Genomic DNA, 18462 nt, shown 5'->3' with positions numbered 1-18462 from the left:
CAGCGACAATATAGGACCCTGAGACCTGGCCTCAGAGTAGTGGAAATGAGGCAAAGATGGACACTGACTCCCACTCTCTTTGTGTGCTGACTCAGGACGCAGTAACCTTCCATGACGTGGCTGTGAAATTCACCCCAGAGGAATGGTCATGCCTGGAGGCCTCTCAGCGGAAGCTGTACAGGGACGTGATGCTGGAGACCTACCAGAATCTGCAGGCTGTCGGTGAGAGCAGTGTGGAGCCAACCGTGTCTGAACAGACCCGCGTGGGCTCTCTGGGATTGGGCGGCAGCTGTGTGTCCAATTGTAGCTCTGTGACGAGCTGGGATGTTGGACAGCCGTGCAGTAGCTCTTCCCTCACTCTTTTTTTAGGGTTCACCTGTGGATACTCAGGCCTTACTCTCAGCTTTATCCTCAGTAATTTCTCGTGTGGGGTAGCCGGATCCTATGGTGTGATTCATATCAACCCGTTTCGACTGTGTCCATGGGAAGATCCCTATCTGCCCAGTTATTGCTCAGTTCCCTTTAAATAGTTCCATCCATTGGTGCATCAATTTACTTTGTGTACTACACGAACTTTTGTGTGTTTAATTGGTTTTGCTGTTTCCTTTGTTGGGGGGGGGGGCAGTCCACAGTTCTCCTGGCGCTGTGCTAAAGGATGTCTCCTAAGAGTGCTCAGGGGCCATGGGGTACCGTGGGCTGAATCCTCTTGGCAACTTAAAGTGTTGGTGCCTCACCCCCAGTACATTTGCACCAGTCATCAAGTCAGATGGTTTTTGCATTTTCTTTTTTCCTTACGAATTAGGGATATTCCTGCCTGTGTATTCAGGATCCATACCAGGCCTTGCTCCAAAACCATATGGGCTGCCAGGGATCAAACCCACATGCGTGTCCAGCGCTTCTGTCCTATGTGCTGTACTATCTCTCTCCCACCACAGGGAATTTGATATCTCGTCTCTCAACTCATTAGACGCTGCCCTATTTCAGTGTTTGGATTTACTTCTAATGGTTCTTGTGATACTTCAGCAGGACTTAGGGTTTGTTCCTGGACTCTGCACTCAGGGATCACTCCTGGCTGGCATGAGGGACCCTAGGTGATATCGGGTTTCACAGCTGGATTGTCCGTGAGAAACTCCTGCTCTGCTATCTTTCTGGATACATTTTTCAGCTTAAAAAATAAGGGTCTCTTGCCACCCTTGGCCATTTCCAGATTTATTATGCACTTATTTTTACTGAAATCCGTGATGAGTTCATGAGGGGCTCAGGAAACTCCACGTGCAGCTGGGCCTAGAGAGACAGTAGAGGGAGGAAAGTGATTTTCATGCAAGCAGCGACGTGGGTTAAATCCCCAGCATCCGATGTCATTCACGAGCACCAGCAGCAGTGATTTCTGAAAACAGAGTCAGGAATCACCCCTGAGCATTGCCAGGTGAGACCCCAATGAAGACAAAAAACCAACAACATACTGTGCTGATCAACCCCCTGTCAGCCATACACAAGGTCAGGTCTAGAGTATTTGTGGTATTTTCTTGGGTCTTTCCTCTCGAATAACTAGAAATATGTGGCAGTTTAGAAATGGACTTTCTGTTCATGCTTTTCAGATATATGCCCACTTATATCAGGAAAACATGGGGATTTACCTGCCACCTTTTCCCTGTCACTTATCCATACCTCTGTCTCTGTTGGGGCAGGGCACTCTGGGATGAAGCCTGCGGTGATCTCATGGCTGGAAGGAGGAGCCCTGAGGTCAGGGAGGAGAGGCATGTGTGCGGGTGAGTGTCTGAGGACCCTTCCTGGCTCAGGCCCTGTGCAGCGTATGGGTGCGCTGAGCATGTAGGAAACACGCTGCTAAAACCGGGGCCTTGGTCTCCTGCATCCTTGGGTCTGTGCCGCACTCATGCTGTTCTTCATTGCCCTGGACTGTCAGTCACATAATGATCCTGTAATTTGCTTCCATGGCTTTCGAATAAGTAAGACCGTAACAGAGCTTGTTTGGATCTGAACGATAGTACAGCAGGGAGTGCCTTGCAGTGCCTGAAGGTAACCTGTTCAACAATTTATTCAGTAACCTGGTTCCCCGAACATTACCAGGTCTACTCAAAAACAAAAACAAAACCTAGTGTAGAATTGCCAAGATCCTCACAGTTTTCCACTATCCGAATCTTTTATTTAGTGTGGGACTCTTTGGACTCAAGAGAACCACAGAAATATACTCTTAACTACATGGCATCATTATGCTACATTTTTGGACAAGTGCTTGAATTGCATGTTTTGTTCAGTTTCAGAACTGAAACCGCGACTTCAGGATTTGGCATTGCAGCACTTTGATTTGGGAATGGAGTCAGCAAGCACGAGTGAGTTGGTAAGATTCGCTAAATCAGAACAAATATTATTATGCCAGCAGGAGTGGACCAAGTATGTGATTGTTAAGGTGGAAGGCTGGGAATGGCAGGGAGGAATTCCAAAGCCTGATGCTTAGAGTATAGGACCCTTAGCTTCACTACGTGCTGTAATAAACCATGTATAAATATACTGTGAGTTTTGATTTGCTTGACAGTGGTAGTCGTTTTGAAAGCTAATTGGTGCGCCCTAGAGAGGGTGCAGTGATAAATATACTTTCTTTGCGCATGGATGGATGGTCCTTACCCAAAACAACTCATAGACAGCATAGACCCACAGAACTGATCCTAGACACTGCATGGTGTGTACCTCCACCCACCCAACCCCAATAAATAGAAACTACAAAACAGAAAGAACAAAAAACTTCATTGATCCTGAAAGCCATAACTTGTGGTGAGAGCTTTGCAATGGCCACGTGGTCTCTCTCAGCTGTGTGACGATGCAGCGTTGTCTTCACCCCTGCATCACAGGTTCCACACGGAACTTTAACCAAACCCGCATGTGGATCTATTTCATTTTCTCTTGAAATAGATGCTTCCGTTTTCTATAGAAGGAATTATTTCCAGTTGTATTCCTTCATTAATTTAAAGGGGAGAAAGGCACAGAATTTACTGACTCTGCATCCATCAATTTTGTGTGTCCAACTTACAGTAACATGAAATTACTCTATCGTATGACAATTCATATGTCGGTAATTGCATTTGTGTGGTGCATATGTGTGAAACCACAGCTGAACGGCTCAGTTTTTTGTCAGGAAGACTCAGTGAATAAGTCAATAATTAGAATCCTTTGTTGTTCTACAGGAAAGGTGCCACCCCAAGTGGAATGTCTCTGATTCTACACTCTGTGACAATGTCTCTAGTGAGCAATCCTTCCCTCAGCCCTTTGAGGATGCAGAGACAGGCGGGATGTCTTCTGAGGGTGATCAGAATGGCGAGAGCTACCTCACTCTGAAGAAGCCCTCTCCTGGAAAAAGTTCCTTAGACTGCGTTATTCTCAGTTCACAGGCAAAAAATTCCCCAATGGGGCACCTGCTAGGTAGTGGAGCACTATTTATAGTGAGTCCCTCACAGCAACACATCCTCAACCACAGTCACCGTGAGCAGAACCAATCTACGTGTAAGGAATGTGGGGGAGCCTCCCCATGTTCTCAGCACTGTGGTGTTCTCTTAGAAAACCTCAGTGGACAGAATCCCCAGAAAAGTCAGCCTCGAGAACAAAGTGTGAGTCAAGGTTTACCCCATCGTGACCATATGAATATAAATGCAAGAGTGAAAACTTATACATGTGAAGAATGTGGAAAGACCTTCAATAGATCAGCACATCTTATTTTGCATAGGAGAATTCATACAGGAGAGAAACCATATAAATGTCAGACTTGTGGGAAGGCTTTTATTCAGACCTCACATCTTAATAGACACATGAAAACTCATAGTGGAGAGAAGCCTTATATATGTGAGGAGTGTGGCAAGGCCTTTACTCAGTTGTCAAGCCTCAGTAGACATGCAATTATTCACACTGGAGAGAAACTGTATAGATGTAAAGAATGTGGAAAGGTCTTTGTTTGGGCCGCAAAACTTAGTTTACATAGGAGAAGTCACACTGGAGAGAAACCGTATCTATGTAAGGAATGTGGGAAGACCTTTGCTGTAGCCTCAAGTCTTAGTGTACATAGGAGAATTCACACTAGAGAGAAACTGCATATATGTAAGGAATGTGGAAAGGCCTTTGCTGAATCCTCAGCACTTAGTATACATAGCAGAATTCACACTGGAGAGAAACCGTGTATATGTAAGGAATGTGGAAAGGCCTTTGCTAGAGCCTCAGGACTTAGTGTACATAGGAAAATTCACACTGGAGAGAAACCGTATATATGTAAGCAATGTGGGAAGGCCTTTGCTGTAGCCTCAACTCTTGGTGAACATAGGAAAATTCACACTGGGGAGAAACCAAATATATGTAAGGAATGTGGAAAGGCCTTTGCTTGGGCCTCAACATTTAGAGAACATAGGAAAATTCACACTGGAGAGAAACCGCATATATGTAAGGAATGTGGAAAGGCCTTTGTTAGAGCCTCAAAACTTACTGTACATAGGAAAATTCATACTGGAGAGAAACCGTATATATGTAAGGAATGTGGGAAATCCTTTGCTGAATCCTCAACACTTAGTATACATAGCAGAATTCACACTGGAGAGAAACCGTGTATATGTAAGGCATCTGGAAAGGCCTTTGCTAGAGCCTCAGGACTTAGTGTACATAGGAAAATTCACACTGGAGTGAAACCATATATATGTAAGGAATGTGGAAAGACATTTGCTAGAGCCTCAGGACTTAGTGTACATAGGAAAATTCACACTGGAGAGAAACCGTATATATGTAAAGAATGTGGGAAGGCCTTTGCTGTAGCCTCAACTCTTGGTGAACATAGGAAAATTCACACTGGGGAGAAACCATATATATGTAAGGAATGTGGAAAGGCCTTTTCTTGGGCCTCAACATTTAGAGAACATAGGAAAATTCACACTGGAGAGAAACCGCATATATGTAAGGAATGTGGAAAGGCCTTTGTTAGAGCCTCAAAACTTACTGTACATAGGAAAATTCACACTGGATAGAAACCATATATATGTAAGGAATGTGGAAAGGCCTTTGCTGGAGCTTCAAGACTTACTACACATATGAAAATTCATCTCAGAGAGAAACCTTATCAGTGTCTGACATGTGGAAAGGCATTCACACGGTTCTCTTCCCTTACTCTGCACATGAGAATTCATACTGGAGAGAAGTCTTAAATATGTGTGGAGTGTGGAAAGTCCTTTACTTCTTCCTCATAATTGACTGTACATAGGAGAATTTACCGTGGAGAGAAACCGTATATATGTAAGGAATGTGGGAAGGCATTTGCTACAGTCTCAAATATTAGTGTACATAGGAAAATTCACACTGGAGAGAAACTTTTTATGTAAGGAATGTGGAAAGGCCTCTCTATGTTTTCAATACTTAATGCACATTGGAGAATACGCACAGGAGAGAAACCATATACATGTAAGAAATGTGGAAAGGCCTTTTGAGAAGCCTCAGATTTAGTGTACAAAGTAGCACTCACGCCAGAGAAAAAACTTATATATGCGAGAAATGTGGGAAGGCCTTCTGCCATTCAGAATCCTTACTAAGCACAGGAAAATTCACAGTGGAGGGAAATATTTTCAGTGTCCGACTTGTGAGAAGATCTTCATTTGGTGCTATTCTCTTACTCAGTATGTGAGAATTCATACTGGAGACAAACTGCATAAATGTCAGTAATGTGGGAATGGCTTCATGTACCCCTCACACCATAATAAACATATAAAAATTCATACCGGATGATTTGATCCCTTAATAACAGTCTCTAAGGACAGAACAGGACAAGTCAGTCAAGCAAGTTTCCTTTGGAAACAGTAGACAAGGTTGTTAAAAAAGTGCATTTAAGAGGGAAGTAAGCCTGTCTGCTCGGAACAGGCTTCTCATGTCACTGAAAGTTACCTGCTGATTTTCACCCGGGCTTCACCTATGCCAGTATTCTAGTGCTTAGAATTGCTTGTGTGTTAACTTGTAAATAATGGGACCTGGTGATCAAAATAAGGAGGAAGGTGACTGAATGAACAGGTGTAGAAACATCCCCCTGCTCAGAGCTGTCACGACTCACTACTCTTATTGTTTGCTATGCTTCTGGCTTGGCCCAGAGGGGCTGTTTGGTGGGAATTATGGCAGAAATCAACCAAGATGAAGCACTGAATTCTTTGAAAATGGAAAAACAGGTAAACCTTCATTCTTCAGTCTTTCGTGTGTTAGAATTTGGAATGCTTCAGCACCCTGAAAATCCCGGTTTGGGAACTTGAGCGGCAGGTCACGCCAGCTTGTAGGGCACTTTCATGCTTTTATTTACTTTTTCTGGATATTCAGGCTTTAGGGGATGTGGAGCTTTTGAGGGGTGCATTGGGGGCTCTTCTGTGGCTCAAGTGTCATGGGTGAGGGTGCGTTATCCTGAGGGCCTCTGCAGCCACGATCGCAACCATGTCCAAGATGGTTGGAGGGTGGGCACATGGACTTCAGGCCTTGGTGTGAGGAGCCTGCAGAGAGTGGGGGTCTTGGCCATCTCATTCCTCCCTACTCGGGACTGCGCAGTACCATGTTTGGAGCCTTTGGACTGGACATAACACTTATCGAACCTCCAGATATCTTCACGGGCAGCCCCCAAAGGAAAGGGACACTTTTGTGATCGGTCATTTTCATTGGCTTTCGTGCTGGGTTTGGGACTTTGGGGCGTGTTTTGACAAGGAGAGAGATTTGCCTCTGAAAGTTTACTCTTTGGATTTTTTTTTTTACTTCTTGGGTCACATCCAGCATTTCACATAGGTTTCTTCTCGCTTATGTACTCAGGAATTACTCCTGGTAAAGCTCAGGGGACCATATTGTTGCTGAGATTAGAAACCGGGTTGGTCATGTGCAAGTCAAACGTTCTACCCACTCTGCTATCACTTCAGCCCCACTTTGGATTAATTTTAATAGCTTTTTTTTTTAATTCAGGGGAGTTGGAAGGGATTCTTTGATGCTCAAGGTTTACTTCTGGTTCTGCAGCTCAGGAATTATTCTGCAGTGCTGCTGGGTTCCTATGGGATGGAGAGGTTTGACCTGTATCAGCAAGGCAAGCATCCTATCCGCTTTACAGTGAGTCCAACCCCACTATTGCTGTTTTTTCCATATATAGAATTTCTACTTCCCGGGTGTATGATACCACCAGCAGGTCAATCTGTGTCTGTAAGGCGAGTGCATTAGCAGAATGATGGCACCATCAGACTTCCAGATACTCCAAAATAGATGCTGTGCCTTTGGCCAGACAACAAAAACTTTGGGCAAAGTCTTCCAATAAAGTAAACGGCCAAAAGTTAGGTATGTGCAAGACACACCAACAAACCATTTCTGGCTCAGCTATATAATTGGAGGCAAGGTCTCTCTGGTTCCTGATCAAACTGCTTAAAGGCTATGATCCCAGAGACTCAGAGACAAATCTCAGAACCCAGCGGCTTTTTGCAGAGATGCGCCCTGTTCCCACAATGATTTACCAGTGACAGACCACCACAAGGGGGAAAGGGTGTGTCTTTCCGCCTGATCCTACTTGGTGGCTTGGTGGACATCATCCTCCAGAGGCCATTGGACAGACAGGTTTGGGCCTGTAGTGACAAGACATGCGGGGCCTCATGGGATTGGGGTGGACTCTGCCCTTTCCTCCCCACCTCAATGAGACCCTGAGTCGCTGTACATGTACAGACTCTCTGGCTCTTGATCACTCGGCCATGATCCCAGAGTCTCAGTAACAAATCTCTGAATCCAGCGGCTTTCAGCAGAAATGTGTCTGGTCCCTACAGTAGGTTACCAAAGCTGGGTATTTCAGGTGGCAATAGGTTTCATGCCTGGCGACTCACTGGCCACCATCTCTAATGGCTTCTGGATGGTTAGGTTTGGAACTGCTGTGAGGAGACATGCAGGGCCTAACTGGATGGTGGTGGGGCCGGTCCTTTTCTCCCCACCCCAACGAAACCCCGAGTTGTCTGTCACCTATGATTGACCTATGTGGCTCGTGATCAAGGTGCGTAATGGCCATGATCCCAGAGATTCAGAGACAAATCTCGAAACCCAGCGCCTTTTAGCAGAAATGCATCTGGACCCTGCAGAAGGTTACTGTCCCTGGTCCACCGCAGGGGAAATTGGAGCTGCCCCCCCAACTACTCCCACGTGGTGGCTCGGTGGCCTCCATCCTCCAAAGGCCTTTGTAAAGTCAGGTTTGGGCCCTCACTCAGGAAGATACGTGGGGTCTCTCAGGATGGGGTGGAGCCGGCCAATTCCTCCCCTCCCCAACAAGAGCCTATGTCATTCCCACGAACCGCCTCTCTGGCTCATGGTAAAGTTGTTTAATGGCCATTATCCCAGAGACTCAGGAACAAATCTCGGAACCCAGCAGGTTTTGGCAGAAATCCCTCCAGATTTAGTTGTTAAAATTTCAGAATTCCAAAATCATATGTTATTTTTAACCAGCCATCAAAAAAGAATTGTCGATGTTGCGTTTTCGCCAGATCTGAGTGCTGGGGTAAAATCCCAAATAATAATGGTGGTCTCGAGTCAACCTATTGAATGTAATCAAAGTAGAGAGAAGAATGTGGAAATTATCTGCCCCATAGTTATTGGGAGACTGTGGAATGGCGGCATACTTGTGTTTTTAGTGGTGGGAAATGGGCACGGTGAAATGACGGGTGTTTCATTGTATGACCGAGAATTAAACCTGAAAGCTTTGTAATTGCTCTCCCATTTTTTCCCGTTTTCTTCGATTTATTTAGAAATGGCCAGAGCAATAGTAGGGCAAGTAGGATGCTTGCCTTGCGTGTGGCCAACCCAGGAGTCCTCCAATCCACAGCATCTTTGAGTTGCTCATTGGACATTGAGTATCCCCTTCTCATCACTAGGCCATGTGATGTGGAGGTGTGGCATGGGGTAGGGGTGTCTTCTCCCTGGAGCTTTTCATTACAGATAGATCCTATGCTTTGCTTTCTTGACTTTGTTGTCATTCTTCCTTATCTATCAGATATGTCGAGTAGTCCATGTGTTTCAAGGCCCTTGTGTCCCCGGCTGTATAACTAGCCTGGCTGTACACCTAAAGGGTCAGGTGCTCTTTCTGGACTCTGCTCAGTCAATCTTGCACCATGCATATCTTTGCCTTTGGATCATTGCCATGGTTTTTTGAATATGGGAAGAAATTTAGTTTTCTTTTGTTTTGGGGCCTGGGGATGCTCAGCAGTTATTCCTGGTGGTTCTCGTAAGTTGCTTTTGACAGTGTTTAAGGATCAACCCCTGTCAGCCTCATGCAAGGCAAATGCCTACCTGCTGTTCGCTTGTACGCACCAAAAATTGTTTTATTGTGTGTATGTTAAATTGTGACTGTGAGCCCATAGTGAAGTTCATTAGGACGAGAACAGCAGTGCAACACAGTGGGTGCTCGCCTTATAGATGCTGCCTACCTTCAATGTCCAGCATCCCCTATGGTATCCCAAGCATCACTGGGTCTGAATAAAAACAAAATCCAAAAGGCTTTTTGGGGGATTGCCAAGGTCATCCTATCAACACTTCCCGCGGATTTTCCCTTTCTGTAGGCTTGCTTGGACTGTGAGAACTATGGAGATGTCCTCCTCCTGCTTGGTCATTCTACTGCATTCCATTCAACATTGGACTGATTCTCATTGTGCATATTGTTTGATTTCAGAACTCAAATCACAGGTTCAGGATGTGGCATTACAGCAATTTTTTTTAGGAAACAGGGGTATTGTACAAGTGTGCTGTAAGATTCTCTTGTTGAAACTAACTATTATGCCATTGGAGTGCTCAATGGACCGAGCATGCAACTTGAAAGGTGGGGTCCGGCTCCATCCCCACAACCACGTCTATGGTCTCAGCATCACAGGAAAAATATCGGAGCCTAATGCTGGGACTAGAGGGGCTTTAACCTCAGTGGGTACTGCAATCTAGAAATTTATTTTATTGTATTGTTTTTTAAAGTTTTCATTAAAGTGCCAGTATTTTTAAAGTTTTTTTAGTAGTTGTATTTTGGCGTACAATAATTGAACACCAATCCCTGCATCAGCTTCCATCCACCTGTGTTCCCGTATTCCCTCCCCACCCCAGTCCTCACTCTAGCCCTGCCTTTCATCTGGACAAGCACATGACTAGGTTTCAGTGGTCACAGCTTAGATTTCTTGTTTTCAGTTCTGTTGCATCTGTGTTTTGGGTAAATGGCTACACCCCTCACTCGTGTCACTGGCATAAATGAATCCCTGATCCCTGTAAACTTCTGGTTCTCTTCCACCCCAAATTTCTTTCCTTCTTTGTCTGGCTTCTCTCTAAACACTGGAATCAGGGATGATTGAAGTAGCCCCTTTACAGTACATTTCCACACCCAGTGTTCGGTATTCCACCAATGAGTGAACATCATCCTGTTTTTTTTTCTTTTTCTGGCTAACTTTAGTCAAGACGGTATCTTCCAGTTCCAACCGTGTTGCTGCATGAAAGAAGTAATTCTAAAACCTAAAAAATAGATCACTTGATCGCTTGATCCCCCTTTATTCATCGATTTATTCGAGTGGGAGCCAGTAATGTCTCCATGCATGCCTGTTGCGTGCTAGTGTAGCCCAATGGCATCTGTTTGTTCTAGGAACATGCAGAGCCTCAAACCGATCATTCAAGGTCTTGACGAAGAAGTCTGACCATCTTGTAGGTGGACGTCCACGCGACCTTTTGACGTCCCGTGGAATCCAGTCAGTAATGGCTCTAGGCCAGTGGTTGTCTGCAAACCTCAGTACGTGTCCAGCCCATCTAATTTTTGATGACTTGGCAGATGAGACAGTGTCCCTGATTCTTGACCATCGAGAGAGATCAGAACTCCAGATTCTATCTCTCATTTGAGTGATGTGTGATATTCCAAGCATAGCTCTTTCGATTCCTCTTTGAGAGACCCGAGTAGCGTTCTCATCCTGTTTTCATAAGGCCCGGGTCTCTGAGGCATATATTAATGCAGGAAGAAAAGAGGAATCAAAGAGATGTGCTTGTAGCTGGAGGTTCTTTGTCCTCTTATTTATTTCTTCAGCGTTCTTGAAAGCATTCCAAGCTGCTCTCTTCCTCCTGTATAACTCAGGTACCAGGTCATTCATCATGTTGATTTCTCGAACTAGGTATATATATCTGTTGATTCGGAGATGGTGGTTCCATTGAGAGTGAATGGAGCGTCAGGAACGAGGCTGTTTCTCATAAACATTGTCTTTCTAGGATTCAGCTGTAGTCCGATATTTCCACACTCACGGTCGAAGTAGGGCAGCATTTGTGCCTCTTGGCTGATGTCTGGTGTTATTACAACGATGTCATCAGCAAAGCGGAGGTTGTGTAGTTGACGACCATCTATGTTCACTCCCATTCCTTCCCATTCCAGTCGTTGCATTATGTTCTTGACGGTGGCACTGAAGAGTTTTGGTGAAATGGTATCACCCTGCCGAACCCCTCTCTTGACATGGATGCTTACTTCTTTGTAGAATGGTGAGATCCTGGTAGTGAATCCATAATAGAGCTCAAGGAGGATCCTGATGTATTGCGTTTGTAAACCCTGATTGGCTAGGGCTTCAATGACCACTTCCGTCTCAACAGAATCAAAGGCCTTCTTTAAATCAATGAACGTTAGACAGAGCGGCATCTTGAACTCCTGAGAAACCTGAATGAGCTTAGTAAACGTGTGGATATTGTAGATGGCCCTGAATCCTTTACAGGACCCGGCTTGTTCACATGGTTGTTCTTCATCTAGTGTTCTGCTAATCCTATTCAGTATGACTCGAGTGAACAGTTTGTAGATGACAGACAATAGGCATATTGGGAGATAGTTGCCGATGTCGTGGATGTCTCCCTTCGTATATAGTAGTACAGTCTTGCTGGTTTTCCATTGGAATGGAACCTTGCATTCAGACAGCGTCTGAAGAGCCGAGACAGTGTATTGATGAGTACTGATGGTAAGTTCTTCAGGTGTTCAGGTCTGATCTTGTCTGGCCCAGGTGCTTTTTATTTCTTTACCGACGAGATGGCATGTTGAATTTCGGAAGGGGGAACATCGGGAACTATATATCCATTGTGCGGAATATGGTATGTGGGCAAGTGGACGTGCCTATTAAAGATATATGAGTAGAATTCATAAATAATCTTCTGACTGCCCTTCTGGAAGATGTTACAGATCCATCAGGATGTCGGAGGGGAGTCCTCTTGGTCTTGTAGTTGGTGAAGGATAGGTGGGCATTACAAATGCTTTTCCCAGCTTCTGCCGCATCTACCATCATCAGTGTTCTCCTGTCTTTGAGATCATCCTTGATGGCTTCTGTGCATTGTTTTGCCAGCTCGGACGTTCGCTTGCGGTTGCCTGAGGCATGTGCCAAGCCACGTTGGCGAATAAGTTCAAGAGGGCTCGAAGAAAGGCAGTTTTTTCGTGGTTATCTCTTGCGTTCCTGAGAGTCCCAGCAGCAGGAATCCCTGAGCACTGCTGGTGTGACCCTATCCCCACCTAAGTAAATAGAGCAAGATAACAGAAAACTCATAGATCCCCGAGAGGAATCTGCTTTAGGTGAGATGTTTTCAAAGGTCTGTCTCGGCTGTGTGGTGATGCATCATTGCCTTTGCATGTGTATCCCACTAAGCTATCCCACTAAGCTCCACACTAAGCTAGTACCAATCCCAGTCTCGGGCACCTTTTATTTTCACTCTAATGTGGTGCTTCAATTTTCTGCAGAGGGAGTTATTTCCATTACTGTGTCTGTTCTTTGAGTTGGAAAAAAATTACACAGCTATGTGACCTGCCGTCGGTCTATTTTGTTTGTCCATCTTGCTGAAACATTAGTTCGTTGCCTGGAAAATCCATCCATGTGTCAGAATTGCAACCATGTTGGGTTAATGTTAGAAACCAACCTGCAGGTCTAGAATTTTTTTTTTGACGAGAAGACTATCAGGCACAGCACAGTAATTGGAATCCTTCTCTGCTGTTCCTTGGGTAGAAACAGCCCAGGTGGAATTCTTCTGGTCATGCACACTGTGACAAAATCTCGAGTGAGCAGTTATGCCCTCAGCCCCATGAGGATGCCAAGACAGGTAGGATGTCTTCTGTGGGTTACCAGTAGGAAGTGAGAAACCACGCTGCAAACAAGCGCTCCCCTGGGTAAAGATACTCGGAGACTGTTCTGCTAAGTTCATGAACACAAACCGCCCCAGGAGAGAAGTCCCTGGACTGTGGGAGAGGAGCACTGTTTATAGTGAGTCCAGTTATGTATCCCACAAGATATGAAGACTTGAATCGAACCCAGGTTACCCAATTGAAAGAAAGCTCTCAAACACTTTGGCTCTCCATACAGCCCCACAATCATGCCAGAGTGCTTCCTGTGTGCAGAGCCAGGAGAACCTCTGCGCCTTGCTGAATTTGTGGCCCCCATACCATGAACAAACCAAATAAAAACAAAACAGCCTCAGTCCCTTATTGAAGGATTCCCTCACCCCAACGTGGACGTTTCTGAGCTGTAACTTGCTGTATCCATGCTGCCTCTTCCTCGTAGAAGAGGGTTGGGTACCCTCAGAAAGTGGGGTGATGAAGTGTGGGTTGCCCATAGCAGGAAATATTTCTAAATGGTTTGGTCAAAGACATAACAAAGTAGCTGCAGATGTTTTTCAGCTCAGACTCTCACTGTCACTGTCCTCGCGTTTTTCATTGAGTTGCTTGAACGGGCCCAGTAACATTGTGAGACTTGTTACTGTGTTTTGCATATCGAATATGTTACGGGTAGCTTGTCAGGCTTTACAGTGTGGGCAAGATACTCTCGGTAGCTTGCCGAGAGGGGTGGAGGAATGAAACTTGGGCCGGCCATGAAGGTCTCCTGCACGGCAAACACCCTACCTGCTGTGCTATGGCTTCAGCCTTGCAAATTTGCCTTGCTGTTTCCACGTCAGGTTCAATACTCTGCACCCATCGTGATCCAGAGGCAAAGATGGAGCAGCCCCCTGGACTCCCAAGGTGATTCAGCTATGTACACCACAAGATCTGAAGATGGAAATCAAATGCTTGTTACCTGTGTTAAAGACTAGCAACCTCAAGGCTCTCCTACCATTCCCCTTTGAAGCTCGTGATTGATCTTTAATTACCCTATACTTAACAAAGAAGCAAACTTAAGGGTGGAAAATTCTTAGAGAAACGGGCATGGAGAGGAACGGAAACACCCACAACTCCATCTCTTGGTGTTTCAGCATAACTTCCGTGGTCTAAATTTTCCCAAATTTAAGATTTACATCCCTTCTCTTTGCTTAAATGGGGTCATTAAGGATCAAGCACTGCAGCTTGGTCCGCTGCAATGGCAGCAGATAAGATAGGGCTCTTGCCTCGTATCCACAGGACCCGGGTATATTCATAGGATCCCCATATTGTTCTTCAGTCATGTCCGAAGTGTTTCCTGAGTTCAGAGCCAGGAGAAGGCCCTGAGAATATCCATTCTGGCCACAATCATAAAGGAACATACAAAAAAAAGTAAAACACAGAGCTTCAGTTCCTTGATGACGAATTCCCTCACCCCGACTTGAGGGTGTCAGAACTGTATATTCTTCCATTCCCCACGTTGGTGTAGAAGATGGTTAGAGTACCCTCATAATGTGGGATCATGGGGTGTGGGTTGCCCATAAAAGGAAACCTTAATAGGGCACGGTCACAGGCATCAGAAGGTGCATTCAGAACTTTTTTTGTACAGAGAGAAAAGAACAATAAATGTAAGAAAATAACCCTGCCTTGCTCATCAAAGGCTCAGTTCAATTTGCTGCACCCCTCAAGGTTTAGGAAAAAAGCTAGGGAAACCCACTCGACTCCCGAGGAGATTCAGCTATCCACCCCACAAAGATCTGAAGGCTGGGATCGAACCCAGATTACTCAAGTGAAAGACAATCAACCGCAGGCTCCCCTAACGCTGCACCTGTGGAAGCTGCTTGCTTGATCCTTAATTACCCCATTCTGAACACTGAAGATAACCCAAGAGTGGAAAATTCTTAGAGAAATGAGCCTGGAAAGGAACAGAAACGTCCACACCGCCATCTCGTCGTGTGTCGAAGGAAATACTGCTGCCCGACTTTCCCCACGCTTAAAATTTCCAGCCCATTTATTTGCTTCAATGTTAGGTATAAGGTCATTAAGGATCAAGCAAGCTGCTTGGGTCGCTGCAGCGGGAGCAGGACGGTTAGTGCCCTTGGCTTGCAGCACAGGCCCCTGGTTCTTTCTCTGGCTCTCCATACAGCCCCACCATCATGCAAGAGTGATTCCTGAATGCAGCTTCAGGAGACCCTCTGTGTGTGGCTGGATTTGTGTCCCCCAAACCATGAACAAACAAAATAAAACCAAAACAGCCTCAATCCCTTATTGCAGGATTCACTCACCCCAACGTGGGCGTTTCTGAGCTATATCATGCTGTATCCATGCTGCCTCTTCCTTGTCGTAGAGGTTAGGGCACCCTCAAAATGTGGGGTGATGGGGTGTGGGTTGCCCCTAGCAGGAAATATTTCTCAATGGCTTAGTCACAGACATAGCAAAGTGGCTTCAGAAGGTTTCTAGCTCAGAGAGAAGAGAACAAAAAATAAAAATAAATGACTTTGTCTTGTTCTTTCCACGTCAAGTTCAATCCTCTGCACCCCTTGTGGTGCAGAGATAAAGCGGAGGCAACCCACTCGACCCCCGAGAAGATTCAGTTATGTACCCCACAAGATCTGAAGGCTGGAATCAAACCCAAGTTACTCTAGTGAAAGAAAGCACCTGCGCGGTTCTCGTACAGCAGCACCTGTGGAAGCGGCTTGCTTGATCCTTAATTATACCATACTTATCAATGAAGCAAACCCAAGGTTGGAAAACTCTTAAGAGAAATGTGCCTGTTGAGGAACGGAAACTCCCACAGCGCAATCGTGTGGCATTTCTGCGGAACTACCGTGGCCTGACTTTTCCCACACTTAAGACTCACTGCACATTTCTTTGCTTCAGTGTTAGGTATAGGGTCATTAAGGATGAAGCAAGCAGTTTGGGCCGCGGGATCAAGAGCAGAGCGGTTAGTGCTCTTGACTTGCAGTCATAGGCCCCTGGTTCTTTCTTTGGCTCTCCATACAGCCCCACCATCATGCAAGAGTGATTCCTGAATGCAGCGTCAGGAGAACCTCTGTGTGTGACTGAATTATTGTTCCTCAAACCATGAACAAAACAAATGAAACCAAAACAGCCTCAGTCCCTTATTGGAGGATTCTCTCCCCTAAACGTGGGAGTTTCTGAGCTGTATCTTGCTGTATCCCTGAACTCTCTTCTTTGTTGAAGAGGGTTATGGCATCTTCAGAACGTGGGGTGTTGGCACGTGGGACTGACTATAACTGGAAACCTTTCTAGAGAGCTCGGTCATGAACAGAGCAAACAAGCATAACTTTTCTCGTTCAAAGTAAACAGAACAACAACAAAATAATCTCACCAGTCCAGTGATTCTAATTAAAAAAAAACCCTTATTTTAACTAATTTGGTGGGGGATAATTTTTTGTCATGCTCTAAGCAGCAGTGTGTTCCTCCCCCCCTCACCCTGCCTCTTTTGTACAAAGCAATAAACGGATCAGAGTTGTGTTTGTAAATTTCTTGTTTCTGACGACTTCAATGAGGGGTAAGGGAGGGGAATTGAGTGGCATCATATAAAATTGTTATCAGTTTCTGAGAATTTAAGTTAGGTTAATTTTAACTTTATGATTTAACTTGGCCGTGATTCAAAGCCCAACCAGCTTCCCCACTCTAGTGCATTGATCTCAACTTTCTATATTTTAACCGGGATGTCTCAATTTCAGGGAAACTGTGTGTCTTGTATCTTCACTTGACTCAAGTGGAGAAGCTTCATTTATGCTATTTCAACTACCGCAAATACATTCTTCACACCTAAGATGAACACCAATAACTTGGTTTTTGTTTGATTTTGAAATGGGTTCAAAACGCCGCCACCGGCCAGGGCAACAACTCAAAGGGCTGGGGCGCATGCCAGGCTGGCAAAAGACCCCACGTTTGAACGCGGGCTCCCTTTGTTTCCCCCTCCCCGCATCTGCCCCACTGGGTGTGACGTCAGCAGCATCAACCCTGGTGGCCCTCAACACTGAAGGTAAACACTGAACTGAACCCCAATCCTTTGGACCCGCACCTGGGCAGTTTTCCAGAGAGGGGGACTCTGTCAGGCACCTCCGTGGAGCTCTTTCCTCATCCCCAGGAATGGATCAAATTAAAATAAGCTTACAGAAAGGCCCTGGGTAGAGAATACTTACTTGTTTCAATCATTTAGCGTTCCTACACCACCAGTTTGACTGTCCCTCCACCAATATCAACAGTTTCCTTCCCAATCCCAATATACCCCCTTTGGCACGTAACAAATTCACTTTATATTGTTTATTTCAACAAAACATTGAGAACGACCAATAGAAACATCAGAAACTAGATCAGTAAGGGCTAATTAGTGCACATCTGAGTCTTTTAAAAATGTATTTGTGGGGCTGGAGCGATAGCACAGCAGGTAGGGCATTTGCCTTGCAGCAGCTTACTCAGGTTCAATTCCCAGCATCCCATACAGTCCCCTGAGCACCGCCAGGAGTAATTCCTGAGTGCAGAGCCAGGAGTAACACCTTTGCATCGCTGAGTGTGACCCAAAAAGAAAAAAAAGGTCATTTAAATTAAAATTTTATTTTTATAACTCACTTGATCACTTGACATCCGTTACTCATCGTTTTGCTCAAGTGGGCGCCAATCACGTCTCCATCCATACTTGTCACGTGCTAGTGTAGCCCAGTGGAGTCTGTTCGTTCTAGGAACAAGAACGACGAGCCTCAAACTGATTGTTCAGAGTCTTGAAGAAGAAATATGGCTATCTTGTAGGTGATCAGCCATGCGATCTTTTGACGCCCTGGGAATTCAGTCAGTAATGGCTTTAGTCCAGCAGTCATCTCCAAATCTCATTACATGTCCAGCCCATCTGATTTTCAACGCCTTTGCAAATGACACAGCATCCCTGATTCTTGACTGTCAATGGAGGTCAAAACTTCCGATTCTTTCAATCATTTGAGTGAAGTATGATACTCCAAGCATAGTTCTTTCAATTCCTCTTTCGGAGACGAGAATAGCGTTCTCATCCAGTTTTCATAGGGCTCAGGTCTATGAGGCGTATGTTAATGCAGGTAGAACAGTGGATTCAAAGAGATGTGCCCGGAGCCAGAGGTTCTTTGTCCTCTAAGCTGTTTCTTCGACGGTCTTAAAGGTGTTCCAAGCCACTCTCTTCCTCCTGCGCAACCCAGGTGCCAGGTCATTCGTAATGTTGACTTCTCGACCTAGGTACATATGACTGTGGCATTCGAAGATGGTCATTCCATTGAGAGTGAATCGAACGTCAGAAACAAGACTGTTTCTCATAAACATTGTCTTGGTGAGATTCA

General features: G+C 45.3%; 1 protein-coding gene across 1 annotated transcript; it reads left to right on the top strand.

Moving 5' to 3' along the window:
* Positions 1-1894: 1894 nt before the first annotated feature.
* Positions 1895-4787, top strand: LOC130022031 (zinc finger protein 479-like; the record flags this gene model as incomplete). The annotated part of the gene is made up of 2 exons (XM_056112750.1): positions 1895-1919; positions 4141-4787. Coding segments are annotated over exons 1-2 (672 nt in total), but the record flags the coding sequence as incomplete, so codon positions are not given.
* Between the last annotated feature and the right edge of the window lie 13675 nt (positions 4788-18462).

The sequence above is a fragment of the Sorex fumeus genome, unplaced genomic scaffold (genome assembly GCF_029834395.1).
Source record: "Sorex fumeus unplaced genomic scaffold, SorFum_2.1 ptg000019l, whole genome shotgun sequence".
NCBI classification, from domain to species: Eukaryota; Metazoa; Chordata; class Mammalia; order Eulipotyphla; family Soricidae; genus Sorex; species Sorex fumeus.
The sequence above is the reverse complement of the archived record's forward strand: the minus strand, read 5'-3'. Positions and strand labels throughout refer to the sequence as shown.